The sequence below is a fragment of the Lupinus angustifolius genome, chromosome LG10 (assembly GCF_001865875.1).
Source record: "Lupinus angustifolius cultivar Tanjil chromosome LG10, LupAngTanjil_v1.0, whole genome shotgun sequence".
NCBI lineage: Eukaryota > Viridiplantae > Streptophyta > Magnoliopsida > Fabales > Fabaceae > Lupinus > Lupinus angustifolius.
The window spans coordinates 15773065-15787214 of record NC_032018.1 but is presented as its reverse complement, the minus strand read 5'-3'; the positions used below and the strand labels follow the sequence as shown (position 1 = coordinate 15787214).

Here is a 14150-nt window from a genome sequence, read left to right as displayed (position 1 = left end):
GGTTTTTTGTTTACTGTATTTAACTTATAACCACATATTGTATTTCCTTTTTAAAAGGAAAAAAAAAGTTTATTAGGTAAGGTTTTTTGTGCAGTATACATGGCAAAATAAAAATATTGCTCCCTAATTTATCAAGTATTTTAATTATGAATAAACATCTAGTTGGGTCCTTCATGTTTTTCATGAGGATCAGTGTTTTGAATTGTGAAATAAAATTGTAAATTGCAGTTGGTCATTACGATGTAGATTGCAACCGTTTAGGATTACGGTTGTGAACTATTTTGTGACAAAAATAATATTTTAAACTTAAACGGTCAAATGTGGTTGCGTTACGGTCTGATGTAGCCACATCATTATGATTTGGTGCCGTACCGCAATTACGATATGATGTTATTGCAACGAATACCACAATCACAATATTATGGTCACATCGCATGATGGAGTCTGTAACTTCAGTCATGAATAATGATGAATATAGTATCTAATAAAGTTAAATTATGATTTCAATACTCAATTGGTCTCTTATTAAACTTTGAAATGGTTATGAAAGAAGTTGAAGATAGGGGTGTAAAGTTGCCTTCTAATTATAAGCATTGGTGAAAGGTTGGGCACTAAAATTTTTTTTGTTTCCCACATGTATTCTCGCACTTGAGATAATTGTCCGAGTCGGGAACATCTACAAGTACGTGGGGCTAACTTCCCAGCGGACATTTTTTTCATCCACAAAACTCAAACCTGAGACCTTACTTAAGGGGAATCAAGTATGTACCACTTAAACCAACATCGTTTATCAATATGAAATAAGGACTACTATATTACTAATGGAAAATTTTGTTTTGATCTAGTGAGGATAGACTAAATCATGGATTGTTTTGTGTCTTTTATTTTTGAAAAAATTAATATGAAATGATATTGTTTCTCTAATTATGTTAAATTTTCGAGCATGAAAACGTTGCGTCCACGACAACCAAATGGTCGTCTTTTTTATATTATCATATAGTTAATATGTGATTAAAATAAGAGTTTAACATTAAGTAAGAAGGTCATTTAATACTCATTAAAAGGAGGAACCCAAGAAAATATTAGGCTCAAATCATCGATAAGTAACAATAATTGAGCGAAAAGGAAATTATATCTTGCCTCTTATAATTTGTATGGAACCTATTGTATCCAAAATTTATTATAAAAAAATTCATTTATTATACAATGGATACTCATTCTTTTGTCATCATGGCAATTTATTTTGAGAAAAATGTATGCACTAAAATTATAAAATTTATACACTGTTAATTCATTATTTACTATTTATTTTTAATTATCATCGACTCTTAAAAATAACACAAATAAATAATAGATAATATATTGAAAATGTATAAATCTTTATACTAAGATTGCTTAGATATCAGACTCATTTCTTTAAAGTCGTTAGTTTTATTTAAACTTTGACATACAAGTTTCATATAGTTAAATTGTGGACCCAAATATGTTTTTCTCGCATCCGACCTACAATATATAAGGATCGGCTTTGTTCCCATGTAATGGGATTTGAGAGGATGACTAAACACAACTTTAGTCTCGCAAGCGAATAGAATATTTCCGCAATTTAAACTGATGATCTCCAAATCATAAAGCAAACAATCTTACACCGATAATCTCCTGTCACTGATAATCCAAGTAAAGAACAGTTGAATCCGTTTGTAAATATTTTTCAGGTAATTGTAAGTTTCCATTAACCATTGGTCTCAGAATAATAAGATCCAAATTAAACAGACAAGAAAGTGATGTGAAAGTTAATCCATCCTTCCCTTCAAGATCCTTTCCTTTACTTCGGTTGGTGTGCTGCAACAGATAAAGTAAAAATATAAGACCAATAAGTCACCACAACGATACATTATTTTTTCGGTTTCGTACAGGTATCTTCGCACTGGAAGCAATCCTATCTGAGCTGACTACATCCACAGGTATGTGAGGCTAACTCTCCCAAGTATGATATCAATCCCATAGTTTCTATAAGAAAAATACTTAAAAGGGTAGCGCAATGCACGAGATACCCACTTAGTGGGGTATGGAGATGGTAGATGTACACAGCCTTAATCTCGCAAGTGGAGAGACTGTTTTCAGGGTTTGACCTTGTGACCTCATGTTCATTAAGTAGCAACCTCACTGCGTCAAGCTCACCCTTTATATTGAAAAGCTAAAATGAGAAGAGGAAGAAACAATCACTTTGAAGAACAAATTGAGTATCGTAAGTTTCTCTTCAAAGTGATTATGGTAACCAGACAAAGCAAGAGAATTAAAGGGCAACTAAAACTCACCAACTGTAGCGTAAGGGCACTTCTCTGGTCATGATTGGTTTTCATACTAAAAAGGATAGCCCAATTCAAAAGGCTTCAACCTAGTAGGATCTGGGAAAGGTTGATGTATACAATCTTACCCTCGCAAGTAAAGAGACTGTTTCCGGGGTTTGAACTCATGACCTCCAGGACACCAAGCAAACAACCGTAATTTGTTTTCATACTATTTGTCAAAATTAGTTTCTGTAAACTATGGCAAAAGTCACACCATCCAACATTTGAATAGTGGCTTGTAAGATGGACTAGTGCATAAAAGCCAAAATTATGAGTACTTAGCTCCAAAGTTGGATACACAATATGTAAAAATCTAATGACCAAAGTGCTTATACAATAAGGAATTAATAAACTTACACAAGATAGACATGTCCGCCCCAGCCACTTAAACAGTCACGGTCTACCGATGATAGCAGTGCTTGGGAGATGGTCTCAAACAATTCCTCTGGTTCCTGCATTTAGATAAGAAACCAAGCAAGAAAACATAAGTTACTTGTCTTTCAAGAACATTAAGAAACTGTATTAACAAAACCTGTCAAGCTAAATCGTAAGTATGATAAATTGATGATGCACAAAAATTTGAAGATTAATGTAACTGCAAAATTAAGGCATTATTATTAGCCTCCTCTATTTGGGTCCCAGAAGCAAACATATGATCTCGCAGTTGAAACAAACAAAAGATTTATTCGGAATCAGTGTATGAAACACCATCCTTAAACATAAAAACCTCTACTTCAAAGTCCGAGACATCACCTGATTAGTCAGACATACTGAGGTTTAAAACCTAAGATGAGCATATGTTATAACTGTGGTGCAATATAATGTTCACATGGGTGATGTCCCAGATCAAATGCATGAAATAATCAACATGTCTATTTAGAGATGTTTATTTGTTACTAAAACACTAGCAAAGCAAACAAAATAGAAGACATGACCATACTAATTTGCAAAATCACACAAGACAAAAGATTCACACAAAAAAGAGAACACATTAAATTTCGTGACAAACCAAGTCAGGCTTAAACATCGCTTCACAAGCACCATATAGAGACTCAGATGCAGTGCCAGCAACAACAAAATCTTTTGCAAGCTCCCTGCATACATGAAATAATATAATTTTTAGGTTATTCTAATAATTAAAGGTGGGAATAAATTCACAAAAAAAGGCAGTGCCTGTGCATGAGAGAGAGAGAGAGAGAGAGAGATACGCCCAATATGTCACAGTTGAAACCAACATATGCATATGACTGTTATGCTACTTCATTTTACCCCGTGAGTCATTTTTCGACTACAAAAACTTGAACGAAAAAAACATTTCTGAAATTCTCACTCATGGCTGATTCCTTATTATAGCTGGAATTACTGAAAGTTATGAAGTTCGGCAAAATTGTTCACATTTTCAGATGATAGAGGTTCTCTAGCTAAATGAATAAGATGTTCAAGAATATGGCCTAAAAGAAATGCATATTATTAACATGGCATTCTACAATATATACTAGGTGTTGCTAACATCTACTACAACTACAAGTTTTAACACACAAAAACCTCCTTCAACAAGAAAATGTGGACTATAGAACAATTCAACTTACTTCGCTCCAATTGCATCCATTGTGCAAATGAATGGTTTGTCTCCATCCCCTAATCCGGCAATTACAGGCTGGCAAAAGTATGGACCAAACCTGAAAAGCAAAAGGAAGTACATTTTGTGTTAACAGTTTCAAAATATTGAGTTTATTAACATAACCCAAAAAAAAACTACAATCTTGTGATTGGTTATGATTTTCTGTAAACAAGCGGAGAAACAGAAAACAGGGAGAGAAAAATAGACAACATAGAATTTAACATGGTTCATCCTACAGCGAAATACAGTCTACAACCATTGGCAAAACATGGAGAAAATTCACCATCAACAATTAATAATAGGAAGAGAAGCTTCACATATGACATGTATCTCCACTCTCCGTCTATATAGTTATGACTTCTGGTACAGCCCAGGAGACAAAACTAGAGGTAAATCCTTACCTTATTTATTGCTTTTAGTTCTCAACAATCTCTTCCACTGCTACTATTTTCATAACTGCACAAATGTTGTCATTCATCCTGACTACACATCTAAGAAACCATTTTTGTCAACCTTATAGTCTGTAAAAATTTCTATCAGTTCCCTTCAAGACATGGCAATTTTTTTAGTTTACTAGAGCATACTCCTACCCGATATGTAAGAAACTAATCTTCCAGGGTACGTCCAGTCACTTAAGCGGGCACCCCAATCAACAATATTTTTCATAGACATAAATCCTAAGATCGAACCCAAGACCACATGCTTAAGAGACCCAAGCCCTTCCAATTGGACCAACACACATTGGCCTATAAGACAATCTCAACTCAAGCAAGAGGTACTTAATTCACTGTGTAATTAAATTGTTAAAATGTTGGGACAGCTGTAATATATTGATTTATGTAAACTCGTGAAACTTGTAAACATTGATAAAGCCAACATGAAAGAAACATCCCAATTCCCAAGTGCCTTCTTTTTTTTTGTAACGCTTAAGAGTCACTTCGGTGCCCCTTAAATTCAGTGAATATCTACAGGACAAAAGAAATTTTATATCCAAATTTTGATATAAAACCAAAACTCAATTTTTCACTGCATTATACAAATTGTCCAAAAAATAAAAAACTTTAACATGTTTTCCTTCAAAGCAATAAAAGTGAATGTCATGAAGGGTGCTGATTCAGCAGCTGACATGAAGAACACTAATGAGACAGTTGAGTTAGTTGGAACAAAATGGGCATGTGGCAATTAGCACAAATTACCATCCAATTATATGTTCCTCAGGTTAACTGCATGACTTATAATTTCTCAGTACTACATCAGTGCAGTTCATCAATGTACTGTTGCTTGATTTTACTTCAGTTATAGTTAATGCAGTGGTATTTCAAAGTTCACTTTAACTCCATGAAATTTTCTACCTAACAGCAGAGGCATAATTTCCATAAGGCCATTTTTGGACATTCAATGGTAGGGGGTGGAATGGAATGGACCGGAATGAGATAAAACAGAAAATGTCCCATACCATTGTTCCAATATTTTAAGGTGAAACGAATCAATAATAAGGTAGTTCTATCTCAATTCAGCTCATGAAACCCAAATCCCAAATTGAGAGCATGGTTTTAAATTGCGGTTTAAATTACGCTATGCAGCCAATGTCATCATATAGTTCAAAACCATGATTGGTAGGGAGCAAAATAGAGGTATCATATCAAGTACAACAAAACAACAGTAAAACCTTAATCTCACTAGGTGAGGTCGCCTACATAAATCAAATAACGCCATATAATCTATTATAAATCATGTTTATTGACAAAACATTGATTTGTACATCTTCCCTAATAGTTTTGTCTATGGTTTTTCTTGGTCTCCTTCTTCCTCTCGGAATTGGACTAACCTCCATTTGATCTACTATCTTTATCGGGTCTTCTAACAGTCTCATAAACACATGTCCAAACTACCTAAAGCGTGATTCTAACATTTTGTCTGCAATAAAAATTACCCCAACTTTCTCCCTAAACAATAGTATCATTTCATTTCAATCCCACTAACATTAACCCATTTCCAACAATCCAAAAACATAACCTAAATAAACATTGAGAAATAGATTAAATCAAACCTTTTCTCATATTGCATAGAAGAGACTAAACTAGCAAAAGTCTCAGGCTTCATATCCCTCTCTTCACGAAGCTGATACAATTTGTGCCTAAACACCAAACGCTGATACCTTCAAATTAAGAACAACAACAACAACAACAAAATAACATAAATAAAAAAGTGATTTTTATTCAATAAACCGTTGAAATAACAAAATCAAAGACAAAGGGTACAATGTTTGAGCATCAGAAGCGAGGCCAGAGAGAGCGACGAAGAGTTTATCGTGAATTTTGAAAATTCTTTGGAAATCGGTGGCTACGGTTTGAAGCTGAACTCCAAGTCTTCGATCGCTAGCAATGGCGAAACAGTTATTGCCAACCATGGCTACTACGGCACTTCCATTGTACTCGAAGATCGACATTGTTTTTCACTCAAGAGAATGATTCTGATGCAAGATTGGGATTCCAAAACCTTTTTAATTGTGTTGATCTCTTTCTTTAGGGTTAAGCCAACATAGAATAACAATAACAATATAAAAATGATTATTCAACAATAATATAATAATAAATTATCTCCTCTGTAAAACTAAAAAAAAAAAATAGTGAATATGTCATAATTATAATTCTAATGATCGGAAAAAATAATTTATCTCCTAATACGATAAAAATTTTATTTAAAATTATTCTCTTCGATTGACATAGGTTAACGCCACTAGTCCTTAGGATGGATGCAAAATAAGTAACATTGAGTTAAACCTAGGTCAAATCTCGATTGAACTCGATAAGGGTTGTTTAGTTCAAAACTCGAATTAAGTTTGATTGTGATTATTTTTTTATATAAAGATAATATTAAAATACTAATAATGAAATTTTTTTATATTTGCATTTTATTTTAAATTTGACTGTGGTATCATTATTATATATATATTATTTAATTCTCCTTTTAAGTTTAAAATATACTTATCTTTTTACAGATTTCCTCCGACCTTGAACATTGGCTAATTTGTATTGTTATGATGGTAAGCTTAATGTTACTATTGTTAGTTTGATGTCAGTATTTTCGGTGTTGTCAGATTAGTGATTTAAAATTATCTTTATGTAGAGACCAATTTCATAAATAGATAAAGTCTAAAGAGTAATTAAGAAGAAAAATAGTTTATAGTGACTATTTGCAAAACGTATAATATTTTAAGAGGTTGCGTAGTTTTCTAATTATATATAATTGAGTCGCCTCATAAACCTAATCATTATGAGTCAAATTATATTTTATTCAAGTTCATCTCATCTATTTAATGAACTCAATTTTTAACTTAAGCTTAACACGTTTGGTTCATAAATCAATTTTATCTAAGTTGAGTTTTAAATAAATAACAACTTTGTTCAATTCATTGTTAGTTTGTGTATAACCAAATTGAAAAAATACAACAATTAAAATAAGTCACTTAAAAATAACTTTGCCTAAATTTAACTGCAAATTAGAATAATGAATGGTTAAATTCAATCTATCACCTTAAAATATTTAATGTATTTCACTTCTCATTCTAATTTAACGCAAGTTTAATATAATCAATCCACTCATTTGATTTTTATAAAAAAATATTAAATAATAATTGTAATGTTATTTTTCTTTCCATTTAACACCCCTCTCTTTAATAGAAGAGTAGGTTAGTTTAGGTTAATATGTGAACTTGATCAACACAAATAAATCAATATAATTGATTTGGGTCACCTTGTTTGATTGGATTAATCACTATAAAATGAAATTATGAGTGGGTTGATTTTCAAATTCAATTATAATTTTCTCGCTTTTTTTATATCCCAATTTCACTGCAAGCTATTTATAATTTAGTTAAAGCTCTCATAAGAAGAGTAGATTAAATGGAAGCTAATCCAACTCTTAGAAGAAAAAGAGGAAGACCAAAAAACTATAGGGAAAAGAAAGATTTCGATCCATAACCGACCCCATCTAATGTGATAAAGGTTTGATTGTTGTTGTTATAATTTAGTTATTGATTTTCTAGTGATTCAATTGGAATCCCATTGAATTTTATTCGGAAGAGGAACCTTATAAAGATCGTATTAACTTTTATCAAAAATAGATAGGATTAACTGAGATTGTTCAAGCAAGAGAATGGGTCATCCTTCGTACTTCATACCAAATTTTGGGTTTATAAGTGGATGAACCTATAAACCTAATGTCTTAAGGTTTTGGGTCAAAATGTGGTATCAAACCTACTTATATGTTTCTTTCACTTGGCCCATAGAAGAATATTATAGCTCATGGATGAAGATCTCCAACAGGTCGTATCAGAGCTGATGGTTCGATGACTCAATCGAGTAGTGAAGCGCCAAGTGGTCGGTAGATTCGTGAAGGAATCCTTGTGTAGAAAGTCTTCCTGACGAGAGGTCAAAGTGGCGTGTTCCGTTGATGAAATGATAAGCCAACGACGGTGCAAGTAGATAGAGAGCTGAATTTTGGTGTATCCAATACTCGAAGGGGAGTGAGTAATTTACACTTGGAGAGATGGTGGGTAATCCAAGTGTGAATGAAGAAGTCTCACATTATAGCTCATAGCTGAAGATCTCCTAAGTATCACATGATGATACTCTGCCTTCACATACCGGAAGCACGGTAGATATTGAGAATGAGGCAAACGATGTAGGTCATGCAAAACTCAACCCTCATTCAGATTCAGAGAATGATTTACATCAAGAGGTCATTTACTGCACAAAATGAAGTATAAAACCAGAGGGAATTCATTGCTGTAACACAAGAGCTACAATTTGAACAGCTTTATATCTCCATGTTTTTTAACAGGGATCTGTTGTTTCAAATCCTGTCTCGTATGTTGTCATGCGATAATGAAACTGAAGCATCGTACGGGACAACATATGAGACAGGATTTGGAACAACATATCTTTGTTCCATGTTTTCACGTGATCATCACATCCACCAAGTGTGGAACTCAGCAATATGACAATAGAATACTAGCTACTGGATCAGGGAGAAATTTATGATACAAATTATTATAAAGAATGTGAAATTATAATTCTTGAATATTATACTACAAAGTTCATTGAAGCTCAAACCAATATGATGCCACCCTGTTCAGTTTTGACACTAATATCAATTAGTGGGAAGTTTAATATACATTATATGAACCAAATCATGTCCTACACATTCTCTGGTGGCGATTGATCGGAAGGCCTGACAAGTTGTTCTCTGATTTGATCGTCATCTTGCTCCGGAGTGGCCACCAATTCCGACGATTTTTTACCGGGATAGAGCACATAATGTTGAAGAATGAAAATAATGTCAAAGAACACAGATACCTGCAATTGAGTATCCATGACAACAATAAAAATGTAGTAAAACCTCTTGCAGCAGTGACCTACTTGCCTAACAAAAGTGCGACCTATCGCACGAGGCTCCCACTTAGTGGGGTCTAGGAAGGCTAGATGTATGCAGCCTTCCCTTGCAAGTGAATAAGTTGTTTACAGGATTTGAACCCATGACCTCAAGGTCACATAGCAAACAACTTTATTATCGCGCCGAGACTCGCCTGTTTACCTAACAAACTAACATATTCTACCAGAGGCAAGCATGACCATAGGTCCATGCAAAATCGGATTCTCGATACATTCACTGAGTATTTTGTTCATGTAGTAAGGTGTATAACTCTTATATCAATAAATCTAATTTCTCAACCAAAATAGGGCAGTATAAGTATACTGACATGAAAACAAAACCAGAACAACAAGAAGCGCAAATTGATGCAACATATGTGGAAATCGAAAGGAACAAGCAAGCAAAATACTCGAGAGTTTTCCATACCAGAGATAGTAACACTTTTCCAATATTCCCATAGAAGTTGACCCAAGAATCTGAAAATATGACATTTAAAATATGTTAATGCAAAAATATAGAATCAAATGGCGAGACGCCGAGACCTATCGATAGCAAAGATGACAAACCTTGATCTACTGATTGGACAACCATCTGTAAGTAGTTTGCAATCCCTCCAGAAAAATCGAGTAAAATGTTACCAATGCTGAACCCATCTGTACATTTTCTTACGAAGTTCATGATTGCCTACATTTCGAAACACATCGTTAGTCGGAAATAGGTAGCTAGAAGCTGTGACATAAATCAATTCTCCTGATATATCACAAATAATGATGTACAATTCTATTTAATTTATCATTAAAATAAACTCAGAACAAGTAACAACTATAACATGCATGTTTTTCAATTCCATCAACTGAACATACAGAACAAAACATCTATAAACACAAGCAACACATACCAGTAATAATATTTTTCAGCTTAACATATTTATTGATTCCATAATATGGTTTTCAATTTCATAACAATCTTCTAAAGTTGTAACGGATTATGATTGCAGGTTACCGACTACGATCAGTTATGATGCCAACTGAAATGTAATGAACCAGGAAATTATTATAATTCACTTTTCCAAACAAGCCTCTGAGGTTTATGTCCCAAGACTAAATTTTATTCCACGGTAAAAATGATACGAAAATGGTGACTCGATCACTGTTATGCTGCTTAAGGAATACATCGAAATATTAGAGGATACCATGACAAGAGAGACAACTCAGTACTACTTTACTCATCCGATACGGCTCCTTTTACATTTCTATATTTCACGATTTGTTTATTTCTCTCACAAGAACAATGATGTTAAGGTTAAGTAGTAATGACTACAGGGAATTCTGAAACAAAACTACGGAAATAGTTTCATCTGCATTTAGGAGCTAAGAATTTGTTTTTCGTGTATTTATTTTTAATAAGAAAAGACAACGGTATTTCAGTAATCATAGGAAGTGATAGAAAGAAATCGTTACCTGGGGAATATATTTTATAGTGGTCATAAGTACTTGAATTGAGCTGCAATATGATCAATTTAAACAAAGTTAGAAGGAAACTAAATAACATACATATGTCAGGGCATGGTGAAAACATAGTGATAGTTGAGTCGGTAGCGAGAAGAAAAGGCTTCCCCAGATGATTGTACTTCTGTTGTAATACTGCAAGGGTGGGTATGAGGTGGTTCAAAATACAGAAAAAGGACGGCCCAATGCATGAGGCCGCCGCTCATTGGGATATGAGGAGGGTAAATGTACGCAGTCTTACCCTCGTAAGCGAAAAGTCTGTTTCCAGAATTTGAACTCATGAGACCTCCATGTCGCAAGGAAAGAAACCATACTGTTGCGTCAATGTTCAACCTAGTGGCTCAATATACCGAAGATTCTAAAATTTGTACTGAGATGATACAATAACCAAGTAGTCCAAAGTGGTAGGAAGGCAGACACAAAACATGGTGCAATTCTTTAACCGATAGTTAGGTCAAAAACTAGTAAACGAACTAGGCGTAAAAATGGACTAGTCGGCAATGTTAATCGTAAAGTTCTAGGTGGCATATAAAAGGATCAATAGTTCTGTAGGGCTCTGAAATTATAACTGAAATGCTTTCTATTCAAGGCATCAATTTCATATGCTCCTTGTAGATTCATGTTGACTTAAATATAAGCAGAACAACACATCACATCCCAAACCATGGGAAAATTGGAAATCTAATACTGAACTGGTAAATGAAAGACAATAAAAGGGAGAAAAAAGAAGCGTTCTTCGGATGCACAAATATCGGGCGAGTTATAAATGAATTAGGATAGTAAACAGAAACGACGTACTTGAAGATGGTGAGAAGCCATAGCCAGGAGTTATTAGGCAAAGCAATAAAGAAACAAACTGCAGCAGTTAGCCAAGCAACAGAGACAATTCCAATCGAAACTTTGGAGACTTTCTGACTTCCACGCTACAACAGAAAAATACAAAGTTCAGAGAAATCGAGACAATAAACTCATAGGACAAAAAGGAACAACACTCTCAATTCGGAGAAATATTGTTCTTACATCATAGATTGCGACCTGGAACAAAGTAATTGCAGTCAGTACGACAGCATGGATTGAGAAGGCAACATCGTTTGCCGCCACGGGTATCATCTGAAATAGATAAGATCATAAGACTAAAACTATCAGATTGTTAATTAAATCGTCTGCATATATGATTTCATCAGCTTGATGCCTTGCAATCCTTCAACGCGCAAAAACTAGTCATTGCCTTAAATGGTTTGGGCATGTACCATGTACAGATAAGACATATAGGAAGATCGAGAAAAACTATACGAAAAGAGAGAGAGTACTAAAGAACCTGGTCATAACCATATTTCTGGAAGTATTGGTTCTGAATGGTGGGGCTGAAGTAAAGAGAAGCATTGTATATGAGATAGGAACTATGCTTTGTCAGGTTCAATACCACAAAATCAAAGTTGAGCCCCACCACACTATATTCAATAACAAAACAAAAATTCAGTTAACAAGAAAAGAAAACAATATATCAAACCAATGTTTTAAATATGGGTCACATACGCCGATATGTTAAGGTTTTAAGAGTGTCGGAAACCGTATCGCCACCAAAATTGTGACAATTGTCCCAAATAGTTTCTGAAACTGCAACCATTATTTTAAACAAAGGACAACATGTTCTGTCCCACAAAGTGTCTATCACTGCATCTGTCACTTGTTTTTTTGTACTACTAAGAGTATTCCTTAGCTTTGTGGGTAAGAAACTAATGAGTGTGTGACTGCCCTTCCCAACAGGTGTCGCTCTCAAGAATCGAACCTTTGACCTTTTGGTCTTAGGATCTAGTGAAGTCTTAGATCATTACACCAACACCTTATTGCCTACATATGTCACTTGTTGTGATTGGTAAACTTAACTTCTATATTTTTTCTAACCAATCACAATATATATATATATATATATATGACAGAAGATGTGCTCCCGGGCCTTAGTATCGGTAGTATCGGGTCAGACCCATAATTCTCTATTATAAATCATGTTCATTATCGATAAAACATAAATGAAATAAATCTATCTTAATTGTATGACCATTTTCCTTGATCTGATACATATGAAAGAAAGAGAGAGATATAGAGAAAGGAACCTCTTCCTGCGAAAATTCAAGATGACTTGAGGGTAGAAACTGATAGACCAAGAAACAAAAGCAAACCAACCCAGAACTTCGTATGTTACTTCAAGTGGAACTGAATTCCAATTTGCCATCTTAGATTCTAGTTTCACACAACATAACATAACACAACACAACAACGTTTTTATGTGTCCACTTTCTTAAACTATTCAAATGCTGACGTACCTTCAAATTTATAAGACTCATCCATCATTCATATCATATTTAATGGAATATGAATTATCTCTATTAATATAGAGACACGTCCTTAAAAAATCAAAGAAAATTTAATATGTAATGATATATTCATCCATCATCTTTATCACTAAAAATACAAAAAAATTAGAGTACTTATTTCTCTCTCCATTAATAAAGAGGATCTTATTCTATTTAAGGATAGTTGATTTATTTAAAATGTAATATAAATTAATAAATAAATAATATAATCATCGTATATATATTTTTTATATATATATATTTTTTCTGTTGTCTAATATAGTTTTTATAACTGAAGTGATATGATAAAAAATGTATAGACATTCAAATTTAATCATCATTTGTATATAGTTCATAAATATCTTAACTTCAATGATATCATAATAAAATAACAATGTGAAGTAATACTTTGCTTTTCTTAATAGATTTAAGCATTATTTCATTCACATAGTAGAATGTAGACATCATCAAATAATTTTAAGGGTTGATTTTGTTTTCTTATTTTAATATCTATATATATTATTAGTGTAAAGATTTATAGATATTAAATTTATTATTCATTTATATTACCTTTTTAAGAATTAATGATAACTAAATATGTATAATAGAAGATGAAATGTTAGTGTATAAATCATTTAAAATGTCATGCATATAGTTTTTCTCATTTTTTCTTAGTTTCTTCCATTTTTAGTGACTAAGAATATTTCTTGCTATAGTATATCAATAAAGTAACAATAATCAATAATTTTATTTTGAAAAAACATATATATACTCGCGTCTTAAAAGTTTTTTATACAGCTATTGTATCATCTGTTATTCACATTTTATAACTATGTGATAATGAAATTGAAAAAAATATTAATTTTTATTGATTTTTTAACAT

At 33.1% G+C, this 14150-nt stretch overlaps 2 protein-coding genes across 2 annotated transcripts; both read right to left on the bottom strand.

Moving 5' to 3' along the window:
• On the bottom strand, positions 1647-6515 carry LOC109358319 (proteasome subunit beta type-3-A-like). The gene is made up of 6 exons (XM_019602482.1): positions 6231-6515; positions 6020-6127; positions 3938-4027; positions 3358-3442; positions 2706-2800; positions 1647-1839 (listed from the first exon to the last, which is right to left on the bottom strand). Exons 1-6 carry the CDS (start codon positions 6416-6418, stop codon positions 1791-1793), a joined length of 615 nt encoding a protein of 204 aa, XP_019458027.1. The 5' UTR covers positions 6419-6515; the 3' UTR covers positions 1647-1790.
• Positions 8993-13194, bottom strand: LOC109358837 (cystinosin homolog). The gene is made up of 8 exons (XM_019603308.1): positions 13028-13194; positions 12232-12364; positions 11934-12023; positions 11712-11836; positions 10866-10908; positions 9972-10089; positions 9832-9881; positions 8993-9329 (listed from the first exon to the last, which is right to left on the bottom strand). The coding sequence occupies exons 1-8, from the start codon at positions 13174-13176 to the stop codon at positions 9171-9173; spliced, it is 867 nt and encodes a 288-aa protein (XP_019458853.1). The 5' UTR covers positions 13177-13194; the 3' UTR covers positions 8993-9170.

Excerpts from the sequence above, each read along its gene's own strand:
- LOC109358837 (XM_019603308.1), bottom strand. The coding sequence starts at position 13,176 with ATGTTATGTTGTGTGAAACTAGAATCTAAGATGGCAAATTGGAATTCA. Across the intron at positions 11,837-11,933 it reads TCCAGGTCGCAATCTATGAT|CGTGGAAGTCAGAAAGTCTC; the intron begins GTAAGAACAATA and ends TTTCTGTTGTAG. Across the intron at positions 9,882-9,971 it reads TGTCCAATCAGTAGATCAAG|ATTCTTGGGTCAACTTCTAT; the intron begins GTTTGTCATCTT and ends TCATATTTTCAG.
- LOC109358319 (XM_019602482.1), bottom strand. The coding sequence starts at position 6,418 with ATGTCGATCTTCGAGTACAATGGAAGTGCCGTAGTAGCCATGGTTGGC. Across the intron at positions 6,128-6,230 it reads GCTTCTGATGCTCAAACATT|GTATCAGCGTTTGGTGTTTA; the intron begins GTACCCTTTGTC and ends CTTAATTTGAAG. Across the intron at positions 2,801-3,357 it reads CGATGTTTAAGCCTGACTTG|GAACCAGAGGAATTGTTTGA; the intron begins GTTTGTCACGAA and ends ATCTAAATGCAG.